This window comes from Odocoileus virginianus, chromosome 5 (genome assembly GCF_023699985.2).
Source record: "Odocoileus virginianus isolate 20LAN1187 ecotype Illinois chromosome 5, Ovbor_1.2, whole genome shotgun sequence".
Classification (NCBI taxonomy): Eukaryota; Metazoa; Chordata; class Mammalia; order Artiodactyla; family Cervidae; genus Odocoileus; species Odocoileus virginianus.
The window spans coordinates 75,914,949-75,936,512 of NC_069678.1; the positions used below are offsets into that span (position 1 = coordinate 75,914,949).

Genomic DNA, 21,564 nt, shown 5'->3' on the forward strand with positions numbered 1-21,564 from the left:
ACAATATAATTATCACACATGAAATTGAACATTGATACAATATTATCTTACAGTTTATATTCAAATTTCCCCAACTGTCCGGATAATATTCTTTATAGTGCTGTGTATGTGTTGATGTGTGTGTGTGTTGGGGGGGAGATCCAGGATCCAACCAAGTACCACATGTTAGTTGACATGTTTCTTTAGTCTTAATTATTATTATTCTTTTGGCCACACTGCATGACATGTGGGATCTCAGTTTCTTGACCAGGGGTTGAAGCCACGCCCCCTGCATTGGGGGCATGGAGTTTTAACTACTGGACCACCAGGGAAGCAAAGCTCCTAGTCTCATTTAATAAAGAAAAAAAAAAAAAGGAAAATTCCCTAACCTTTCATTAGTCTTTCAAGACATTAGCATTCTTTTTTTTTTTTGTTGTTAAATTGGATGATAATTGCTTAACCATATTGTGTTGGCTTCTTCCATACAACAACGTGAATCAGCCATAAGTGACATTGGCATTCTTGAAGAATCCAGGTCAGTTGTATTACAGACTATCCTTTAATTTACATTTATTTTATTGGTTTCTAATGCCTGCAATGCAGGAGACCTGGGTTTGATCCCTGAGTTGGGAAGATTCCCTGTAGGAGGGAATGGCTACCCGCTCCAGGGTTCTGGCCTTGAGAATTTCATGGACTATGTAGTTCATGGGGGTCACATGGAGTCAGACACAACCGAGCAACTTTCACTTCCATGATTACATGCAGATTAATTTGGGAGCAGGAAGTCAGGAATACTACATAGGAATTGCTGAGTCCTTCTCTGCACAAACCTATCAGGAGGCAAACAATGGTAACTGGTCCCATTTTGGGTGATACAATTTTGATCACTTTCATCATTTTTAGATTTTTTTCATTGCAAAAGTACTTCTCCTTTTTATACATAATGTGTGGATGATTCTTTGAGACTGTGAATATCATATTCTCAACAATCTTAAACCTAGCATTTTAGTATACATTGACTTGTACAATTGTTAGTTATTGCTAAAGAGGTTGCAAAATGGTGATGTCCTAATTTTATCATTCTTTCTGTATTTACTACTTGCTTTCTGTCATAACCTCCTTTAAAATTTTTAAAACCGTTATCAATATGGACTCATAGATTCTTTTTTATTCAATACATTATAGCTTATTATTATTCATTTTTATTTCAAAATTTCCTACATTTGACCAGTGGGAGCCCCTTCAAGCTGGCTCAGATATCCTTTTGGCCTGGTGCTATCAATTTATGAGCACTTCCTTACTTTAGGCACAGGAAAATGTTTGAGGTTCATTTTGTACTTTTCTTGCCCTAGAATTAGCCATTTCTTCAAGGAACACTGTTTCCCTTAGTGGGGAATAGTTTTTAGAAACCAAGATCTGAGCATTAACTGTGCTTACTGCCACTGGAATGAGATATCAGTATTAACATATATAGGATGAACATATATAATATGAATACGCTAATACTAATAACAAGATTAGAGGTATCAGTGGAAATAAATAAATATACAAACACACAATACATATACATATATATGGATACCTGTAACTCCAAACTAGTACCACATTACATGGTTTTTTAAATTCTGTGGTCTTTTTCTGCATGAAGATCAGCTAAGGTCTCTCTAGGGAAGTGATATTTGAGATGAAATCAGAATAATATTTAGAAGCCAGCCATGCGAAACTCTGGAAGCAGATCATTAAAAGCAGAGGGAACAACACAAAGACCCCAAGCAGAAATGTGTGATATGTTTGAGAAGCAGAATGACTCGAGTGGTTGGAACACACCGAGCTACTGAAACGTGGTTTGAAATGAAGTCAGTGAGGTAGGGAGGAGTCGCCTCATAAAAAGCTGGACAGGACATGGTAAGGAGTTAGGAATTAATTTCAGCACAACAGAAAGGCACTGACAGTTTTTGAGAAGGGGATCATGATAATCTGATTTATTTTTCCAAATATTACTCTGGATGTTGTGTAGAGAACGAATTGTTCAAGGCCAAGAAAAAAGAGCAGGCAGATAGTTATAAGACTTGTAGTAACGTAGGCAAGGCAAAATAATGACTTAGAGTAGCAGCAGATGATATAGACAAGAATATACTTGTGATGTATTTTGGAGGTAGAAGCTAACTGGACTGATTCTGAATTCTCAAATGGTTATTATACATCTACTATGTGCTATGCATTATGTTAAGTCCTGGGGATAGAAACACTAAAAAGAGACAAGCCCTACTTTTAAGAAGCTCATAATTTAGCAGTAGGGACAGATACACAAATAATTTTTTTAATATGTGGTAACAGATCAATTTTAGTTCTAGAACCTGAAGCCATACAAGTGTACACTTTACAGATGTCATGGGACTGTTGTACACATTCAGTAAAGTGACAACTATACAATACCACTTAGTATCTCAAATCAGGAACATAAGTCTTTAATTCATTCCAGTTTGAGTATATTTTGTATACGGAATCAGATAATTTTTTAAAATTTATTTATTTATTTGGCTGCGTAGGGTCTTAGTTGTGGAACATGGGATTTTCGTTGTGACTTGTGGGCTCTCTCGTTGTGGCATGGACTTAGCTGCCCTGCAGAATGTGGGATCTTAGTTCCCTGACCAGGGATCAAACCTACGTCCCCTGCATTGGAAGGCAGATTCTTAACCACTGGACCACCAGGGAAGTGAAGTGAAGTGAGACACTCAGTCATGTCCGACTCTTTGCAACCCCCATGGAACTGTAGCTTGCCAGGCTCCTATGTCCATGGAATTCTCCAGGCAAGAATACTGGAGTGGGTAGCCATTCCCTTCCCCAGGGGATCTTCCCAATCCAGGGATCGAACCCAGGTCTCCCACATTGCAGGCGGAGCCTTTACCATCTGAGCCACGAGATGGTAAGCCCACACCAGGGAAGTCCCTATCAGATGATTTTTGAAGCATCATTAGTGTTTCCTTTCATCTGTCTACATTCAGCCTCATCTTTGCTGACACCTCCAGGGTGTGTTACTGCAAGTTGTGAGCCAACTGCTGTTCTTCCTGCGTTACCTGAGTTTGATGATCCAAGTCTGATTTATTGCAATTAAAATCACTGAAACTTATCATGATTCTTTATTCTGAGAGTCTATCCTTTAAACTGATAGATACTTTCAAAACTCCCTCTATCCATGACTGAAAAGAGCAATAGGAAACCCTCACCAGTTCTCAGGAACTGTTACAGCTCAGGACTTCTTCTCCCATTGTAACCAGAATATCTAGCTGGGCGGCTCTGTCATTTATCACATAAACACAAAGCAGATGGTTGGTTCACAGTCCATTACAAAAAGAGTACTGGGTGGTGAACGCCAACTTGCCCAAGTCACCCCCACCGACCACCATCAACAACTGGTATTTCTGGCCAGAGCAGTTAGGTCAGTGGGCCAGGACCATGGAGATGCGTAGAGTCCAACCTGGCCACACGGAGCTTCTGCTCGTCCTAGGTCAAGCTCTGGGGATATGTGTGCCCCACAGGTATCCAGGGTCTGGTGGCAGTGCAGAGCCCCCAGGAGCGGCCAGTCCAGCCCAACAGGTAGAAGACAGGGCCAGGAACATCAGGTGCCCGGGTTTCACTCCTCTATTTCTCTCTGCTGTGTGCTAAGTCACTTCAGTCATATCTGACTCTTTGTGACCTGCCAGGCTCCTCTGTCCATGGGGAGTCTCCAGGCAAGAATAATGGAGTAGGTTGCCATTTCCTCCTCCACCTCTCTGTAGCACCTGCCCACAATTAATTTTAATATATGTGTGTGTGATGAACAGATGGTAGTAGTAACAGATAGTAATAATAACAACAATTGAATTTAGTACTAGATAAAATGTCAGTACAAATGAAGAAGGAATTAACTGTGCCAGATCTCCTGAGAGTCCTTTGGACTGCAAGGAGATCAAACCAGTCCATCCTAAAGGAAATCAGTCCTGAATATTCATTGGAAGGACTGATGCTGAAGCTGAAACTCCAATACTTGGCCACTTGATGCGAAGAACTGACTCATTGGAAAAGACCCTGATGCTGGGAAAGATTGAAGGCAGGAGGAGAAGGGGATAACAGAGGATGAGAGGCTGGATGGCATCACTGACTCGACAGACATAAATTTGAGCAAACTCTGGGAAACAGTGATGGACGGGGAAGCCTGGCGTGCAGCAGTCCATGGGGTCGCAAAGAGCTGGACACGACTGAGTGGCTGAGCTAAACTGAGATGCAAGGAGTGGTTAAAAAAGTCCTTATGAAGGATTTAGAGAGCAGTCCTTGTTTTTCCCCTTTGAGATATAATTGATATATTACATTGTGTAATATTAAGGTGTAAACATACTGATGTGATACATTTCTATATCACAAAAAGAATACTACCATGGCGTTAGCTAATACCTGTATCATCTCACATACTAATATTTCTTTTTTATGGTAAGAATGCTGAAGATCTCTTAGCAACTTCAAGTATATAGTGCAATATTATTCACTATAATCACCATGCTGTACAATAGATATCCCAAACTTATTCTTCTTGTAACTGGAAGTTTTACCCTCTGACCACAGAGAACTATCTTTTAAAGGCTAAAGGAGTGGGGAGTAAAATAAGAATAGGTGCATGAGACAGCCTGATGAATTCCAGGACTTAGGGATGACGGGAACCTAGAGTTTAAGGGTGGGATTAGTGACAGGTGGAAGCAATTGAGGGGCTTTACGTGAGGAGAGATGATATTAGATTTGCATTTATAAAATATCACTCTGACTTTATAAGGAAGAAGATAGATTTGAGGAATGCAAAACCCAAGTTAGGTGGGACTTACACTTCTAGCTATGAGGTAGTAATAGGGACTAGACTTATCTTTCCACATAAAGAGAAAATCAGACAAACTAAGTGAAACATGTTTTAGACATTGAACTGGCCTTGAAGAACTGTGAAAACCCTGAGAACTGGGAAATAAGGAAGCCAATCCTTTCATTTCCTCAACTTACCCCCTGGAGGAAGTCTCTACAGTGCGGTGCAGAGAAGGGAAATTCAGATTCTGGTGGTCTGGAGTTGAGGAGATAGATACTGGAGTTTTTGGAGGTGAAGACAGCTATAATTAGGCAGAATGCACTCAGAGAAAACTTGGGAGATCTGCTGAGGGTGCCCCCTGTGTTCCTGGGTGAGCATTAAGTCGTGAAAGCAAATGAGGAAAACTACCTGAGGCTGAGGAAGGTCTTAGAAAGCAGTAGGCCAAACAATTTCCACATTCACCCAGGGCTGGGGATATTTCTGTGTGCAAAGCCGGAGTGGGGAGACATCATATTACACGAGGCATCACATGGCGTTCTGAGAATAGGAATGCCTTAGGAGTGGAGCTTTACATTAGGTCTAGACTACAGGCTCATCTGGATGCCACCTAATAAATCACTTTTTTTTTTTTTGAGAAAACATCAATATTTTTTTACTTTGGGAATTTACACATGACTTTTTATTATAATTTTATGGTAATTTTCTTTATTTTAAAATACAAAAACAAGCACACCAGATAATACTGTTTTTCCCAAAGAACACAAATTTGTTCTCTTTTTATTTTTTTAAATCTTTGGGGTGCTTATGAAGATATTATCATGATATTCAAGAGCATTTGACAGTTTCTTGAAGCCATAGAATTTAATGAAACAACTTTGGGACATGTTTTGTTTCTAGCTGTATTGAATTGAACATATTGTATATAATATATACATCATATGCATGTATTATATATCATTCAAACATAATTGATTATAATCATATAATTATTGAATACTATTATCAAATATAATTATTGAATATAATTTTACTATTATTGTATATAGTTAAGGTATACATGATGATGTGATATGTTAACACACTGTGAAATATTTACCACAATTAATTTAATCAACATGTCCTTCACCTTAATAGCTACACTCTTTTGAGTGTGTATGGTGAGAAATCTTAAAATCCACTCTTATAAAATTTCAGCATGTAATACAGTATTATTAACTACAGTCACTATCTGTACACCAGATCTTTAGAGCTTATTCATCTTATAGCTGAAAGTCTGTACTCTTTGACCAACATCTCTCCATTTCCCAATCCATGGCAAATGCAATTCTACTTTCTTTCTACAAATGTAACATTTTTTTTCCTTTAGATTCCATGTATAAGTGATACTACATAGAAACTGACTTTCTCTACTTGGCTTATTTCACTTAGCATAATGCCCACCAGGGTCATCCATGTTGTGGCAAATGGAAAGATATTTTTTGTAGCTGAATAATATTCCATTATGTGTATATGTATATATACACACACACCATATTTCTTTCTCCACTCATTCATCAATGGGTACTTAGGTTGTTTCTATAGCTTGGTTTAACTAATGCTGCAGTGAACATGGAGGTGAGATATCTCTTCAAGATATTCACTTTCAGATATATATTCAGAATTGGGTTTGTTGACATTTGTAAATTCTATTTTCAATTTTTTGAGGAAACTACATGCATAATGGCTCAAATAATCTACATTCCACAAACGGTGCACAGGGTTCTTTACTCTCCATATCTTCGCCAACATTTGTTTTGTATTCTCTCTTTGATAATAGCCATTTTGATGGGAGCATTTCACTGTGGTTTTGACTTGCATTTTCCTGATGATTAGAGATGCTGAGCATCTTTTCATGTACCATCGGCCACTTCTGTGTCTTATTTGGAAAAATGCCTATTCGGATCCTTTGCTAACTTTAAAATTTTGAGTATTTGTGTTTTGCATTGAGATATGTGAGTTCCTTATATGTTTTAGATATTAATCTCCATTTGGTAGGTGGTTTGCAAAAATTTCCTTCCATTCCGCTGGCTGCCTTTTCATTCTAACAGTTTCCTCTGCTGTGCAAAATCCTTTTAAATTGATATAGTCTCACTTGTTTACTTTTACTTTTGTTGCTGTGCTTTTTGTGTCAAATATAGAATGCCATTGCCAAGACCAACATCAAGGAGTTTTTCTCCTGTTTTCTTCTAGGAGTTTTTACATTTTCCAGTCTCACATTAAGTTTTTAATCTTTGTGAGTGACGTAAGATAGAGGTCCAGTTTCATTCTTTTGCGTGTGAATATCCAGTTTTCCTAACACTATTGAAGGGACTAGCCTTTCCCCATTGTGTGTTCTTTGTGCCCTTGTCAAAGATTAGCTGTATTTGCATGATTTATTTGTGGCTTCTCTACTTCATTCCATTGTTCTGTTTGTTTTTATGCCAGTACCACAGTGTTTGATTATTATAGCTTTGTAAAATAATTTGACATCAGGAAGTGTTATGGCTCCAGCTTTGTTTTTCTAAGATTGCTTTGGCTCTTTAGGATCTTCTGTGGCTCCATATACATTTTTGGATTTTTTTTCCCCCCGTGTCTGTGAAAAATGCCACTGGAATTTTAATAAAGATTGCATTGGATTTTGTAGATCATTTTATGGAGTATGGATGTTTTATTGATGTTCTTTCAATCCATTTGTATCTTGTTCAGTTTTTTCATCTGTAGCTTACAGTTTGCAGTGTACAAGTCTTTCGCCTCCTTGATTATGTTTATTCCTAAATATTTTATTGTTTTTAATGTGACGGTAAGTAGGACTGCTTTCTTAACGTCTCTTTCAGGCAGTTTATTTTTAGCATATCAAAGTGCAAGTGATTTTTGTATGTTTGTTTTGTATTTTGCAACTTTAATGAATCTGTTTATTAGTTCTAACAGGTTTTTTTTTTGATAACTTAGTTTTAACAATTGTTTTTATTTTTTAGGGTTTTCTATATATGATATCTTTTTTTTTTTTTTTTTGCCTAATTTGTCTGGCCAGGACTTCTAGTCCTATGTTAAATAAAAGTGGTGAGAGTGGGCATCCTTGCGTTATTCCTGATTTAACAGTAAAAAATTTTGGTTTTTCACCACTGAGTATGATGTAAGCTGTGTACTTGTCATATATGGCCTTTATTATGTTGAGGTACATTCACTCAGTACTCACTTTGATGACAGTTTTTATCATGAATGAATGTTGAATTTTATCAAATGCTTTTTCTGCATCTATTGAGATGATCATATGATTTTTAGTGTTCATTTTGCTAATATGATGTATCACATTTACTGATTTGTGAATACTGAAACATCTTTGCATCCCCAGAATAAATTCCACTTGATTATGGTTTATGATTATTTTAATGTATCGTTGAATTTGGTTGGCTAATACGTTGCTGAGGATTTTTGCATCTATGTACATCATGGATGTTGGTCTGTAACTTTCTTTTTTTGTCTGGTTTTGGTGTAAGGGTGATGCTGGCCTTGCAAGTGGAGTTTTGAAGTGTTCCATCTACTTAAATTTTTTGGAAGAGTGAGAAGGACTGGCTTTATTCTTCTGTAAATGGTTGGTACAATTCACCAGGTACACCATCTGGTCCCGGACTTTTCTATTTTGGAAAGATTTTTGATTACTAATTTTATCTTTTTACCAGTTTTAGGTCTATTCATACTTTCTATTTTTTCATGAGTCAGTTTTTTAAAAAATTAAATAAAATTTTATTTCATTTAAACATTTTTTATTGAGGTACAAGTTGATTTATAATACTATTATATTAGTTTCAGATGTACAACATAGTGATTCACAATTTTTATCTCTTCAGAGTTGGCAGGTTATCTTTCTAGGAATTTATCTGTTTCTGTTAGGTTGTCCAATTTATTGGCATAAAACTGTTCATAATGGTCTCTTATGGTCCTTTGTATTTCTGCAGTATCAGTTGTAATGTCTTCTCTTTCATTTCTGATTTATTTGAATCTCTTTTTCCTTAGTCATACTGAAAGCTTGTCAATTTTGTTTGTTTTTTCTTAAAAACAGCTCTTAGTTTCATTGATTTCCGCCCCCCCCCCCCCCCTTTTTTGGTCTGTACCCTTTTCTACTCTGATCCTTGTTATTTTCTTTCTTCTGCTAAATTTGACCTTTGTTTGTTCTTCTTTTCTAGTTCCTTGAGGTATAAAATTATATAGCTGGAATAAACTATATATTCCTGTGATGAGGGATGGATAATTTCAAATAACTTCTCTTTGAATTCACAGATATTTTTCTTCTGCTTGATTATGTATATTGTTCATGCTATCACAATTTTTATTTTATTCATTGTATCTTTAGTTGCAGAATTTTAAAAAATAATTTATTTTGTTTGTTGAACCGTTTTCATGCACTGTCTTCCTGATTTCATCATCTGTCTTCTGTTCAGCTCACTGTGTCTTTAAAACGATTATTTTGAGGAACCTCCTTGGCAGTCCAGTGGTTAAGACTGTGGTTCCACTTCAGGGGGCACAAGTTTGATCCCTGGTTGGGAATTCAGTTTCCACATGCCATGCAGTGTAGCCAAAAGTAATACTAATAAGAATTTTGAATTCTTTGCCAGGCAATCTGTTGATCTCCATTTCTTTGGGATTGGTTACTAGAAAATTATTGTGTTCCTTTGACAGTGATTCACAATATTTCTTTGATTTTTTTTTTATTATTTCTTAAAGTCTTGCATTGCTGTATCCACATTTGAAGAAGCATTTTTTCCATTATTTACTGACTGACTTCAGGAGAGAGTACCTTCATCTGTTAGTACAGCTAAGAAATTCTGAGATTTTTAAAGACTTTTCCTATGGATATGCCCAATCTATACTTTGCGCTTCCTCTTAAGGAGGAATTCTAAAAATTGTATGCCTTTTCTTAATCCTTCAAAGACAGACTGGGTGCTGAGAGCCTCCTGCCTCCCTCCCCTTAGCACTACCCTGAAACACTGAAGTTTATGAACCCTTTTCCGAGTCCCACAGAGTTGGGATGACTTTCTGTGCTTGTTTACTAGCCATCTGCAAGGGCTAGCTCTCACTGTACATAGAAGCTCATGCTGGGAGCCAGCCTGGGGAGGTTGTAGGTATGGCGGAGATGCACAGAGTTGAGAGCTCTCATGATCCAGCTAGGGTAAGGCATTCCCAGTGTCTCATGATTGGCCTTTTTGATAGAATCCACAGATCAGCTGGTAGGAAGAAGAGTGAAGCTGTTAGTTGTGTCCCTTTGATATAAGTACATTAAAGGGACACAATGGTGTCCCTGCGCTCCCAGCCTCCCCCAGTTGCACAGTCTTGCAGATCACTTCAGTAAACTGAGTTGGATGAGAACGGAAAGCATCTCGTGGTCAGCATCCTGCACAGCTGGGAGAAGCAGGTACTCATTCACATGCTCTCTTCTTCTCCTGTGGGCAAAATCACAGGCTGTGGGGTTCTCCTGACACCAAGCCCTGCTACCTTGAGGGTGAGGTGATATGGGCAAAGTGAAACTCTTATCTTTCCATTTTAAAAATATTTATTCTCAGATTTTTCTTTGGTGGTATTTTGGAACTTCTACACTGGATTCCTGGACTTCCACAAAAGTGCCTTCATCTATTCAGTTCAGTTCCAGTTCAGTTCAGTCGCTCAGTTGTGTCCAACTCTTTGCAACCCCATGAATCGCAGCACGCTAGGACTCCCTGTCCATCACCAACTCCTGGAGTTTACTCAAACGCATATCCATCGAGTCGGTGATGCCATCCAGCCATCTTATCCTCTGTCGTCCCCTTCTCCTCCTGCCCCCAATCCCTCCCAGCATCAGGGTCTTTTCCAATGAGTCAACTCTTCACATTAGGTGGCCAAAATATTGGAGTTTCAGCTTCAGCATCAGTTCTTCCAATGAACACCCAGGACTAATTTTCTTTAAGATTGACTGGTTTGATCTCCTTGCAGTCCAAGGGACTCTCAAGAATCTTCTCCAACACCACATCTATTGGTGACTGCTAAAATGGATGTGGAACACCAAATCTGCATATAAATGCCCCAGCAATTCGGGGCTCAATATTTTTTAAATTTTATTTTATTTAAAATTTTTCCAGTTTTATTGAGATGTAATTGACAATATTAGTTTAAGGTATACAACACAATGATTTCAGTGCAAAATGGTTGCCACAAGTATAATTAAAGTTCATCACCAAAGTGTTGCAATTTTTTTCTTTTGATGAGAACTTTATTCTCTTAGCAACACTCAAATGTATAATACAGTATTGTTAACTAAAAACACCATGGTGTATATTATATCCCAGAACTTATTTGTCTTATGAATGGAAATTTGTAACTTTTGACCATCTCCACCCCTTACTCCAAGCCTCTGGCAACCACTCATCTGTCCTCTGTTTCTTTGAGTTTTGTTTTTTGAAATTCCACATATAAGTGAGACTATACAATATTTGTTTTTCTCTGGTTTCTCTTAGCATGATGCCCATCAAGTCCATCAACGTCACAAATGGCAAGATATTCACTACATAGTCCTATACACTATTCCATTGTCTATATATGCCACATTTTCCTTATCCATTCCTCTACTGATGAAACTTGTTTCTGTGTCTCAGCTATTGTAATTAATGCTACAATGAACATGAAGATACAAATGCCTCTTTGAGATAGCTTTTCATTTCCTTTGGATATGATCCAGAATTGCTGGACCATATGGTAGTTCTATTTTAAATTCTTTGAGGAATCTCCATACTGTTCTCCATAATGGTTGCACCAATTTACATTCCCTCCAACAGTGCACAAGTGTTCCCTTTTCTCCACATCCTTGCTAACACTTATTATGTTTGTCTTGATAACAACCATTCTAATAGATATGAGGTAACATCTCATTGTGGCTTCAATTTGAATTTCTCTGATGATTAGTGGTGCTGAGCAACTTTCCATTTGCTTGTTGGCCATCTGTATGTCTTTGGGAAACTGTATCTTCGATCCTCTGCCATGTAACATGAATTGTTACATAGGTGATAATCCAAGGTGTCCCAGGGACAAAACAAGAGCTGAAAGAGCCAAGCAGACACTTCAGCTGTTGTCTACCACAGTGCAGACAGATTTAACCTATGAAAGCTACCTTGATCTGAATGAGAGAAAAAGCTCTAGCTAGATAAATAGCTTGAATCTCTACAGTATAGAGTTGTGGTTCCTCAACTACATCCCAGATTTAAGCTTTTTCTCAGACCCAGAGCCCTTTGGATAAAAGATGGTTTTGAGGAAGGACCCCGCTGCTCTGCTGAAAATTCACACTGTGAATCTTTCTCCTAGGCTTCCAAATAAGTACCACCATTTGCCAGTGTGATGGTGCACTGGGCTAAGGGAAATAACCAGATTTTTTAAATGGAGACAGCAGTTGTGAATTGATACTAATTACTGGAGTTTTAAAATGTCACAGTAGTTCACTAGTCAAATAGGGGTTCACGGAGGTCAGGTCACTAATGTAGTTATGGTTTGGGTCCATCTCAACAGGTCCAGTGAATTCCAAACCCAATCCATGGTTTTCTCTCCAGTTGCAGAAAGCATAATTGGAATAGACATACTTAACAAATGACAAAATCTCCATGTAGGCTCTCTAACCTATGGAATGAGAGTTATTATGGTAGCAAAAACCAAAGAAAGGCAAGGCACTGTGTTTCTCCCTACCAAAATAAGAAACCAAAAGCAAAACCACATAGAAAGATGAGAAAGATTAATGTTGCTTGAAGGATGCAGGGATGGTGATTCTTATCTTCTTTCACCTTGCTTCTCTGGCTTGTGCAGAAGACAAATAGCTTCTAAAAGATGAAAGAGGATTGTTCCAAATGATTTATTCAGATAGACCTCTAATTGAAGCTGCCGTTCATGTGTTGCTTCATTGCTGGAAAAAAATCTATACTGTCCCTTGTATCTGCTATTCCTCTGGCAAATACTCCCCCGCCTTTATTCCTGTTAGCATGAACAACAAGATGCAGTTTTATTTCATTTGGAAGGATCAGCACTATACCCTCACTGTTCCACCCAAGGGTTATATTGTTTTTCTAACCCTCCATCATAATCTAGTCCAAATTGGTCTTGATCTTCTTTGTTACACATGAATGGACACCACAGGATATTTGTGGTATCATGCTGATTGTCCATGGTGAATAAGAATTAGTAACTATTCTAGATATTTGATAAGATATATGCACATCAGAAGGTGGAAATAAATTGCACAAAATACAAGGGCTTGTTGTATCAGTAAATTCTAAGCATCAGTGGTCTGGAGCATGTCCAGATGGAAATGGACAAGATGCTTCAAGTTGGAAAAATAGTTGCTGCATCTGACTTCTCCAAGCACTAAGAGGTACAATGGATACCAGAGGCAACTCTGACTCACTGAGTTAACTTGAAAGAGTTCCAGTTCTGAGTATTGCCCCAAAGAATAGAAGGCTCTGCAACAGGTCCAGTTTACCAAGTTAGTTGTTCTGCCCCTTGGGCCATATGGCCCAGCAGATCTATGCTATTTGAAGCATCTATCAGATAGGAAGCTGTATGGAGACTTCAGTAGGCAAATAAGGTTAATCAGAGTTTACAGGATTCCAAACAAAGCTATGTTATCACCTGCCAATCATTATTCGCCTTTTGGAAACAACACCTAGCTTGCCATTAGACTAGTAGAGACTTAATATGTGACCATGGCCACCAAGCTTGAACTGGTTCAAGCTAGAACTGGTGAAATGAGCTGCTCACCATGAACTGGATGTTGTCTGGTTCACTAATAGATAAAGTTAGCCATACAGATCTGTGGTAGATCTAAAATGAGATTAAGACATGTAAAACTGAATTTGAGTAGATTCTGAAGGCACAAAGAAATTGTATGAGGAAATGGTTAATATTCTTGGGGCTCTGATTTCTGCTACGTGGTCTTCTCTCAGATTGTATCTATGAGATCAAGTGGAGTTCAGTTCAGTTCAGTCGCTCAGTTGTGTCTGACTCTTTGCGACCCCATGGACTGCAGCATGCCAGGCCTCCCTGTCCATTACCAACTCCCAGAGTTTACTCAAACTCATGTCCATCCAGTCGGTAATGCCATCCAGCCATCTCATCCTCTGTCATCCCCTTCTCCTCCTGCCTCCAACTCCTCCCAGAATCAGGGTCTTTTCCAATGAGTTAACTCTTCGCATGAGGTGGCCAAAGTATTGGAGTTTCAGCTGCAGCATCAGTCCTTCCACTGAACACCCAGGACTGTCACCAATTGACTGAGGAGGGAAATGCTTGACCCTGGTTCACAGATACTTCTGCATGATGAGCCAGCATAAGACAAAAATTCAGAGTTGGAGTACCATAGCTCTGCTCATGTATAGGACTCTGATGGTCAGGAGTGAAAGACAGTCTCAGTAGGCATAACTCTGAGCACTGACCTATTTTTATAGACTGGAAGAACTATACATTCAGATGTATAGATTTTCACTGACTCATTGGCAGTGGCTAATGATCTGGGGGATAGCTGGGAACTTGTAAGGAGTTCAATTGGAAAATCACCAATAAGGAGTCAAGGAAGATACCTGTAGGTAAATTTCTCTGAATGGGCACAAAATGTGAAGATAAATTGGAGGCCCTTGTAAATGCTTCCCAAAGGGCAATATTAGAAGATGCTAATAATCAAGTGGACAAGATGATCTGTTCCATGGATGTCAGTCAGCCTCTTCCAACAGTTACCCTTGTCCTTGCCCAATAGACTCATGGAGAAAATGGCCATGTTGAAAGGGATGCAAGTTAATTATGGCTTTAGGAATATGGACTTCCACTCACTAAGGCTGACATGACTACAGCCACTTCTGAGAGCCCCACTTGCAAAAAGCTGAGACTAACACTGGTTCCCCATTTCCTGGGAGGAGCATGTATCAGCCATCTGGTAACAGGTTGATTACACCAGACTACTTCTACCATGAGAAAATTATTACCTGTGTTCTCACTTGAATTTTACTTTGGATATGGATTTGCCTTTCCAGACCTCCTTCCACAGAGCTCCTTCCATTACCACTATCCCTGGACTTCAGGGTACCTGATTCACCATCATGGTATCTGAAAAGATTGCTTCTGACCAGAAAACAATTTTACTTAACATCAAATGAGGTGTGTCAGTAGGGTTGTGCTCATGGAATTAACTTTTCTTACCATTTTCCCTTTTACCCAAAGCATGAATCTGATAGAATGGTATGGGGGTTGGGGAGGGGACTTTTTGAAGACCCAGTTTTAGTGGCAACACTTTTCATGGCCCAGATAGATGTGTTCCACACCAAGATATAGTGAGGTCTCTCTATCTCTTGGCCAGGATTCTCAGGTCCAAGAGAGAAAGGGTGTAAAAAAGAGTGGCTCTTCTATTACTCCTGGTAATCCAGGTGAATATTTTATTTTGTCTCAGCAATGATCATGTGACAAATTACAAAAACGATGGCAGTAGTTACAGGCATTTCACTCCTACCTTGAAATGAATATATACTAGTTCTTACATGTGAATGGTGGCTAACCTTATATTTCATTATTTAGGTTACAGAATTTCAATGTGGATCTGTCTCACTAAAAGAGAAACATCACTCAAAAATGGACAAAGTGACATGTGGGACTCTGTATCCTCCACTGGGGAGAGTCTAGGTGCATTGTTTGTTATAGGGGGTATCTTGCATTGTCTGATCTTGGAACATGAGAACACAATTGCTACTTCTTTGTGCAGAAGTTTTAAATATTGTTAAAGTATGTGTGCATGTGTGCATGCATGCGAAATTACTTCAGTTGTGTCCAACTCTTTGGGACTCTAGCAAATGAATGCCAAATTGATGAGTGGACTGAGATAGTTTATACTGTTAACGCCTTACGCTATATTATGTTTACCTGCATCCTTTCCCCTGTATACTTCTGGGTTAGAGTTGGCCAAGAAAGTAGTCTGTGCACTCTTTGGAAGGCAGACGTCAAGCAGAAGCCATTATTCTGTGAAGGCCACCATGTTTACATGTGGTATCGGCAGAGAGGACAGCAGGCTCCAAATTGTCCTCCCTCTCCTCTGCTGTGTTTCCAGTTCATTCCCCCAGTGTACAGCTTTATTTTCCTAACTGTTGACCCTGTTGACAAACAATGGCCCCAGGGTCACCACCAGATGGTTGACAAAATACTGTCAAGGCACTTGCTACTAAGAGGCACATCTTCCTCTAGGCATTCTCACAAGCCTTCCTCCTCCCTTCCCCAGGCTCCCTGTGGCAGCCGGACAAGGTGGCTTCTCAGATTATGTAACTGGTGACTTCTCTGATCCTCCAACTTCTCTCCTAAACCTTCACTTCCGCAGCTTCTTCTACAACTATTTAAGATACAGATCTTAAAAATCTCCTTTCTCATACATGATAGTGGTTCATTTTTCCCTCATCAAAACTTGACTGGTAAAAACAGAAATAGTCTTGATGGACTTTGAGCCTGTTCCATCTGTTCTTGAGACCCAAGAAGAGATGTTCTTGTGCTTTCTGTATTTAGTCGCTTAACCATTATTTGAATTCTGTTTACAAATAAAAATATTTTTCCAAAGCTAACCTGTGTCGGTTTCCAGGTATTTGTGATTTAAAAATAAACTGTAACCAATACCCTATGGCAGTGTTAATAACAGATCTCTTGTATTTCTGCCTGCCTGTGAGCAGACACACAGAACGCCAAACTCTTTTCACCAGTGTATATGGAGCAAAACACTCTTAGACTATATTATGGCTTCCTATGGTACAAAGGGCAGGCATGCTTATTGCTCATTATAAAACACTTGCTTCCATTAATTCAGTGTTCTTTCCTGTTATGCAATCCACTGTGCAGTCATTATTTGGGCCTCTTTTCACTGCCTTGTGGGAACTGGGGTTCAAGAAATGAGGCAAAAATAATGCCACTTTGGCTATTGCTATGAACAATAAACCGTCCTTTGTCACTGACCTAAAACATATGTGGGCTTCCCTGATGGCTCAGATGGTAAAGAATCTGCCTGTAATGTAGGAGACCTGCGTTCGATCCCTGGGTTGGGAAGATCCCCTGGAGAAGGGAACGGCTACCTACTCCAGTATTCTGGCCTGGAAAATTCCATGGACTGTATAGTCTATAGGGTTGCAAAGACTTGGACACAACTGAGGAACTTTCACTTTAAAAGACATGCTGTAATTTCATATACTGCTCATTACACTTTTCAAAGAGAACAAGGTATATACCTATGATACAAAGTAACACTTTAATAAACAAGCAAATGAATTAGGTTCTGAAGATATAAACCCAGTTTTTTCTATCACAACAGTGTGTGATAAGTGCTTTAAATGTATGGTTCTCTTTATTTCTCATTCGTAATGACAAGCATTTGGTTAGGATGCTTTGGTTACAGTAACAGGAAAAAAAAACTCTACTTAATGCAAAAAGGATAATTTATTAAAGAATTGTAAGGGTACCTCACCAAAGCTAAAAAATAACAGTTAAAAACAGGCCTCAGTGATCGTGGCTAGTAACAGAAATCAAATCTGCTAGCTTAAGCAAAAAGGGGAATTTATAATTAAGATATGAGGGTGCCTTACTAAGCCAAGGGCAGGATGCAAGAAGGGCTGGAATAAGGGAATAGAGCACTGTTAGAAAGCCAGAGATCACATTCTTCTGATCTCTCATCTCTGTTCTTCACTTTGCAAATACTTCACTACTCTCTTACTGCAGATTTGCTGTCCTTTTCTTCCTAAACCACAGAATGGGACATGGCAACAACCCATAGCTCCCCAATTTATGTCTCCTCTATTTCAGAGATTAGTCAGAACAAGGCTAGAATCTGTTGCTCCCCAATTTATGTCTCCTCTATTTCAGAGATTAGTCAGAACAAGGCTAGAATCTGTTGTCTCTAACCCCAAATTTCTAGGGAAGCTTTAGAATCTTACCAAAATTAGAGATGACTTTCTTCTCTGGGATAGGCAGTAAGGTAGAAGTTGGTAGAAAACCAAGATATAGAGACCAATTTTTTTACCATTCTTTACAAACCTCTAACTGAAATGGCTTATTTTGATTTAGGAATGGGTGTAGAAAGATATAGAGAGTTATTTTCACAATCTAATCAACAGATATGATCAGATGCTTCAAAAGAGAGAGGTGTTCTAATCTTTTTAAATATCCTTTCTAGGAGAGAAGTGATGGGCCTGTATAATGCTACCACCATATTTGAGACAAGTTTTCTTTCATTTATTATAATAGACATGATTTATCTCTTGGAAAGATATGCACAGGTCCCAGTATGAGTGTTTTAAGCACAAAAAGTAATGGTATATTTCATTGTTTTTCCCAAGAGAAAGAAAAATAGGGCCTAATTACATGAAGAGTATTTATGAGAAAGAAAGAAAAAATGATTAATTACAGGGTAGGTGTCAAAAATCCCTCAGAGCCATAAACTGAAATTTGACCAAGGGTTTCTCAGACTAGAGAGAAATTCTGGTTCATCCTAGCTTGAGTCAGATGCTTATGAACATAACTGCTTATATCTTCATCATAGTGGGGTAAGCGTCAGAGGTTCATTCAGAGAAACAGATACAGGATAGGGCAAAGAAAATTATTTTGTGTATTCTTCAGTGTTCCAGGCTCCCCTAGAGGAACAAAGTTATATTGCTTATGAAAATCATGGCGTAATAAAATTTAAATGGTAGGTGATTGATGTATTTAAAAATCAGAATAGCTGATGGGAGTATTCTGCCCAGTCTTACCCACACTGAAATAAAACTGAAAATACTTGTAAATCCATGGCTGACTCATGTCAATGTATGACAAAAACCACTACAATACTGTAAAGTAATTAGCCTCCAACTAACAAAAATAAATGAAAAAAAATAATAAAAGTAATGCCATTTAAAAAAAACCTGAAAATGTCAGAAGTATAAAGAAATGCTGCAAATGTTTTATTTAAAATGTATTTGTGCTGAGGATTTCTTAAAGTATTTCTCCTATGTGTTAAAATACATTTGTATTATTTATTATATCCTTTGATGAGATACAAGGAGTTAAACTTAATGTTTATGATATCACTCTACTTCTTCCTGTAATTTTGTATCTACAAATAATTGGAAAGGGAAGTAGAACCACTCTATAGTAAAGAACAAAAGAAATAATATTAGCATTGACATGTTAAGAGACTCAGAAGCTGGTAATTCAGTTTAACTTTACATGATTTCAGGGTACACAAAGTTTCAAAAGAAAAAAGTCATTCAGTATTATGTTGAAGGTTTTGTATTTCAACCTCTGTATTTCTTCGTGAAAATATTTCCTTAAGGTTATCATCTTTTTGATCATCACAAAGTGTCATATTTAGTACATTTTCAGTACATCGCTCTGATGGAATGGTTGTCAAGTATGAAAATACTTTTTCCATTAGAGGCTCCTCGAGAAAAGGCATCGGAGGGCTCTTTTTCATTTGAGAATCATCAGAATACCAGTCATCAGCTATTTCTACACTTTGGCTGTAATAAAAATCAGATGGTAATGTTGATAAGCTTAAGGTAACACTGCTGGGATTTGTTGCCAAGCTAGACTCTGAGGGGTCACAGATGACTTTTTTCGTTGCAAGGCAGAAATCATCTTTAGAATAAACATTATTTGCTGTAAAAAACAAAACAAAACAAAACAGATTTACTATGAATATTACATATTCATGAACCAAATCTTAAAGTAAGGATAATGTTACTTTCAAAAATTCAAACTCTTTTTAGGGTTTTTAGGAACAGAATAATGCAACAGTGAAAATTCTAAGTTGCTATCAACATCTACACAATGTTAAATATATAATGGGGAATCAGTAATGTTTTCATGATAAACCAGAGTAGAAAAATCTATTCTAAATAAAATCAACCTGTCTTAACAAGAGAAGATTCTAAACAGGCTAGAAAGCTCAGTTCTGGAATGTCCCTTAAAATCAGAAATGGCAGATAGTTTAACTATTTAGGGCTAAATATTATCTTATTTAAAAAATAAACTTTGGCTCAGGAAACTCAAACAGAGGCTTTGTATCAACTAGAGGGGTGGGATGCGAAGGTAGATGGGAGGGAGGTTCAAAAGGGAGGGGATGTATGTATACCTATGGCTGATTCATGTTGAGGTTTGACAGAAAATTCTGTAAAGCAATTATCTTTCAATTAAAAAAAAGAAAAGTAAGAGAAAAAAAATAAATTTAAAAATGTCTCCTTAAGCAGATATATTGGGACTTCCCTGTGGCTCAGATGGTAAAGAATCTGCCTGCAATATGGGAGACTCGGGTTTGATCCCTGGGTGGGGAAGATCCCCTGGAGAAGGGAATGGCTATCCACTTCAGTATTCTTGCTTGGAGAATTCCATGGACAGAGGAGCGGAAGCCTACAATTCATGGGGTCAAAGCAGCTAAATTACAAAATGTTTGTCCACCATGGGTTCAACCTGGCTTTATACCAATTAAAGTAACAACTAAATCAGCATTCATATATAATGCCTTAGAATTTACATAGCAGTTCGATATACTTCCAGATCTCATTTATCCTTTCAATTATTACTCAAGGTAGTTATCAGCCCTACTTCACAAAAGATATTACTGAGACTGAGACTTAGAGAAATGAGTCACCAAAATCAGATACAAAACAGACTTGTTCTAGATCTGTGTTACTCTAAATTCCATGCTTCTCCCATTACATTATTTATGCTGTACAGTTGCAAATAAAAATGTTAAGTTTCAGAAAACATCACATTTACAAAATATCCTAAACTATCTTTTGTTATATTTTACATAATTTTGATGTGAATATGTAACATTAATTTTAAAGCTGTTTTAAATACCTTATTACATTCTATATTCAGCATTTCTAAAATGACATAGGAGAGTAAGGCTTTGAGGTACTAAGTCAGTATCTAAAGGGTTACAAAATGCTCATGCCTCTTGACTCTCCATCATGTCTCTATGGCATTGACTCTGTACCTTTAGGTATAAATAAGAGGCAAAAAAAAAAAATTAAAATTTCACATTTTAAGATAGGACACTGCAAATTTTGTTTTCTAAAAAAATGCTTATTCATATACTAATAAATAGATATTTCCCTTGAGTTTTCACGATTTTAAAAATATTTAGTATATATTTAAGATAGCCTCTTGATTCTTTAAAATGTGAATTGCTAAAAGTTGATTATGATTTATTCTAATAAACTGTTGAGAAAAAGTACCTTTTATACATGCTGTTTCCTTTTTTCTTTGCTCCTCCTACATAAAAAACATTATTTGTATTTTAAAAATTAATAGTTTTAAAAAATTACTTGATATATACTTATGTGATAATATATGTTAACATCATAATAAAATTTTGATAGAATCATGTTTTTTCCATGATATGAATTTATCTCACCAAACTATATTGACAGAAAAGAAAATGTGTTGAGGTATCATCTGAAAAGAATGTGAATTGGCTCAAGAAGGCAGTCTCCAGGATAGGGAATGAAGGGTGAAATAGAGTTCAACAGGATTATTTCTCTCTACTCTCACTAACTTAGAGTTGCTTGGTTAGAACTAGTGATGACAAAAAAAGTAATTACAATTCCTAGACTTACTCATCCTATTAACTAATAACAACAAAAAGGTAAATTCTGGCTGAAAGCTTTCATAAAAATGTGACTATTTTGAAGTCAATAAAACATCTGATCAAAAATACATTTCAGATATGTTCTGGAAAGTGT

General features: G+C 37.5%; 1 protein-coding gene across 1 annotated transcript in view; it reads right to left on the reverse strand.

Moving 5' to 3' along the window:
• Nucleotides 1-18,754: 18,754 nt before the first annotated feature.
• C5H1orf185 (chromosome 5 C1orf185 homolog) overlaps nt 18,755-21,564 on the reverse strand; it is a 43,448-nt gene continuing 40,638 nt past the window's right edge. The window contains exons 4-5 of the mRNA XM_020907237.2: nt 21,058-21,094; nt 18,755-19,474 (exon numbers count right to left, since the gene is read on the reverse strand). Coding sequence (XP_020762896.2) covers nt 19,080-19,474; nt 21,058-21,094 — 432 coding nt within the window. The 3' untranslated portion in view covers nt 18,755-19,079. The remainder of the gene's footprint in view (nt 19,475-21,057; nt 21,095-21,564) is intronic.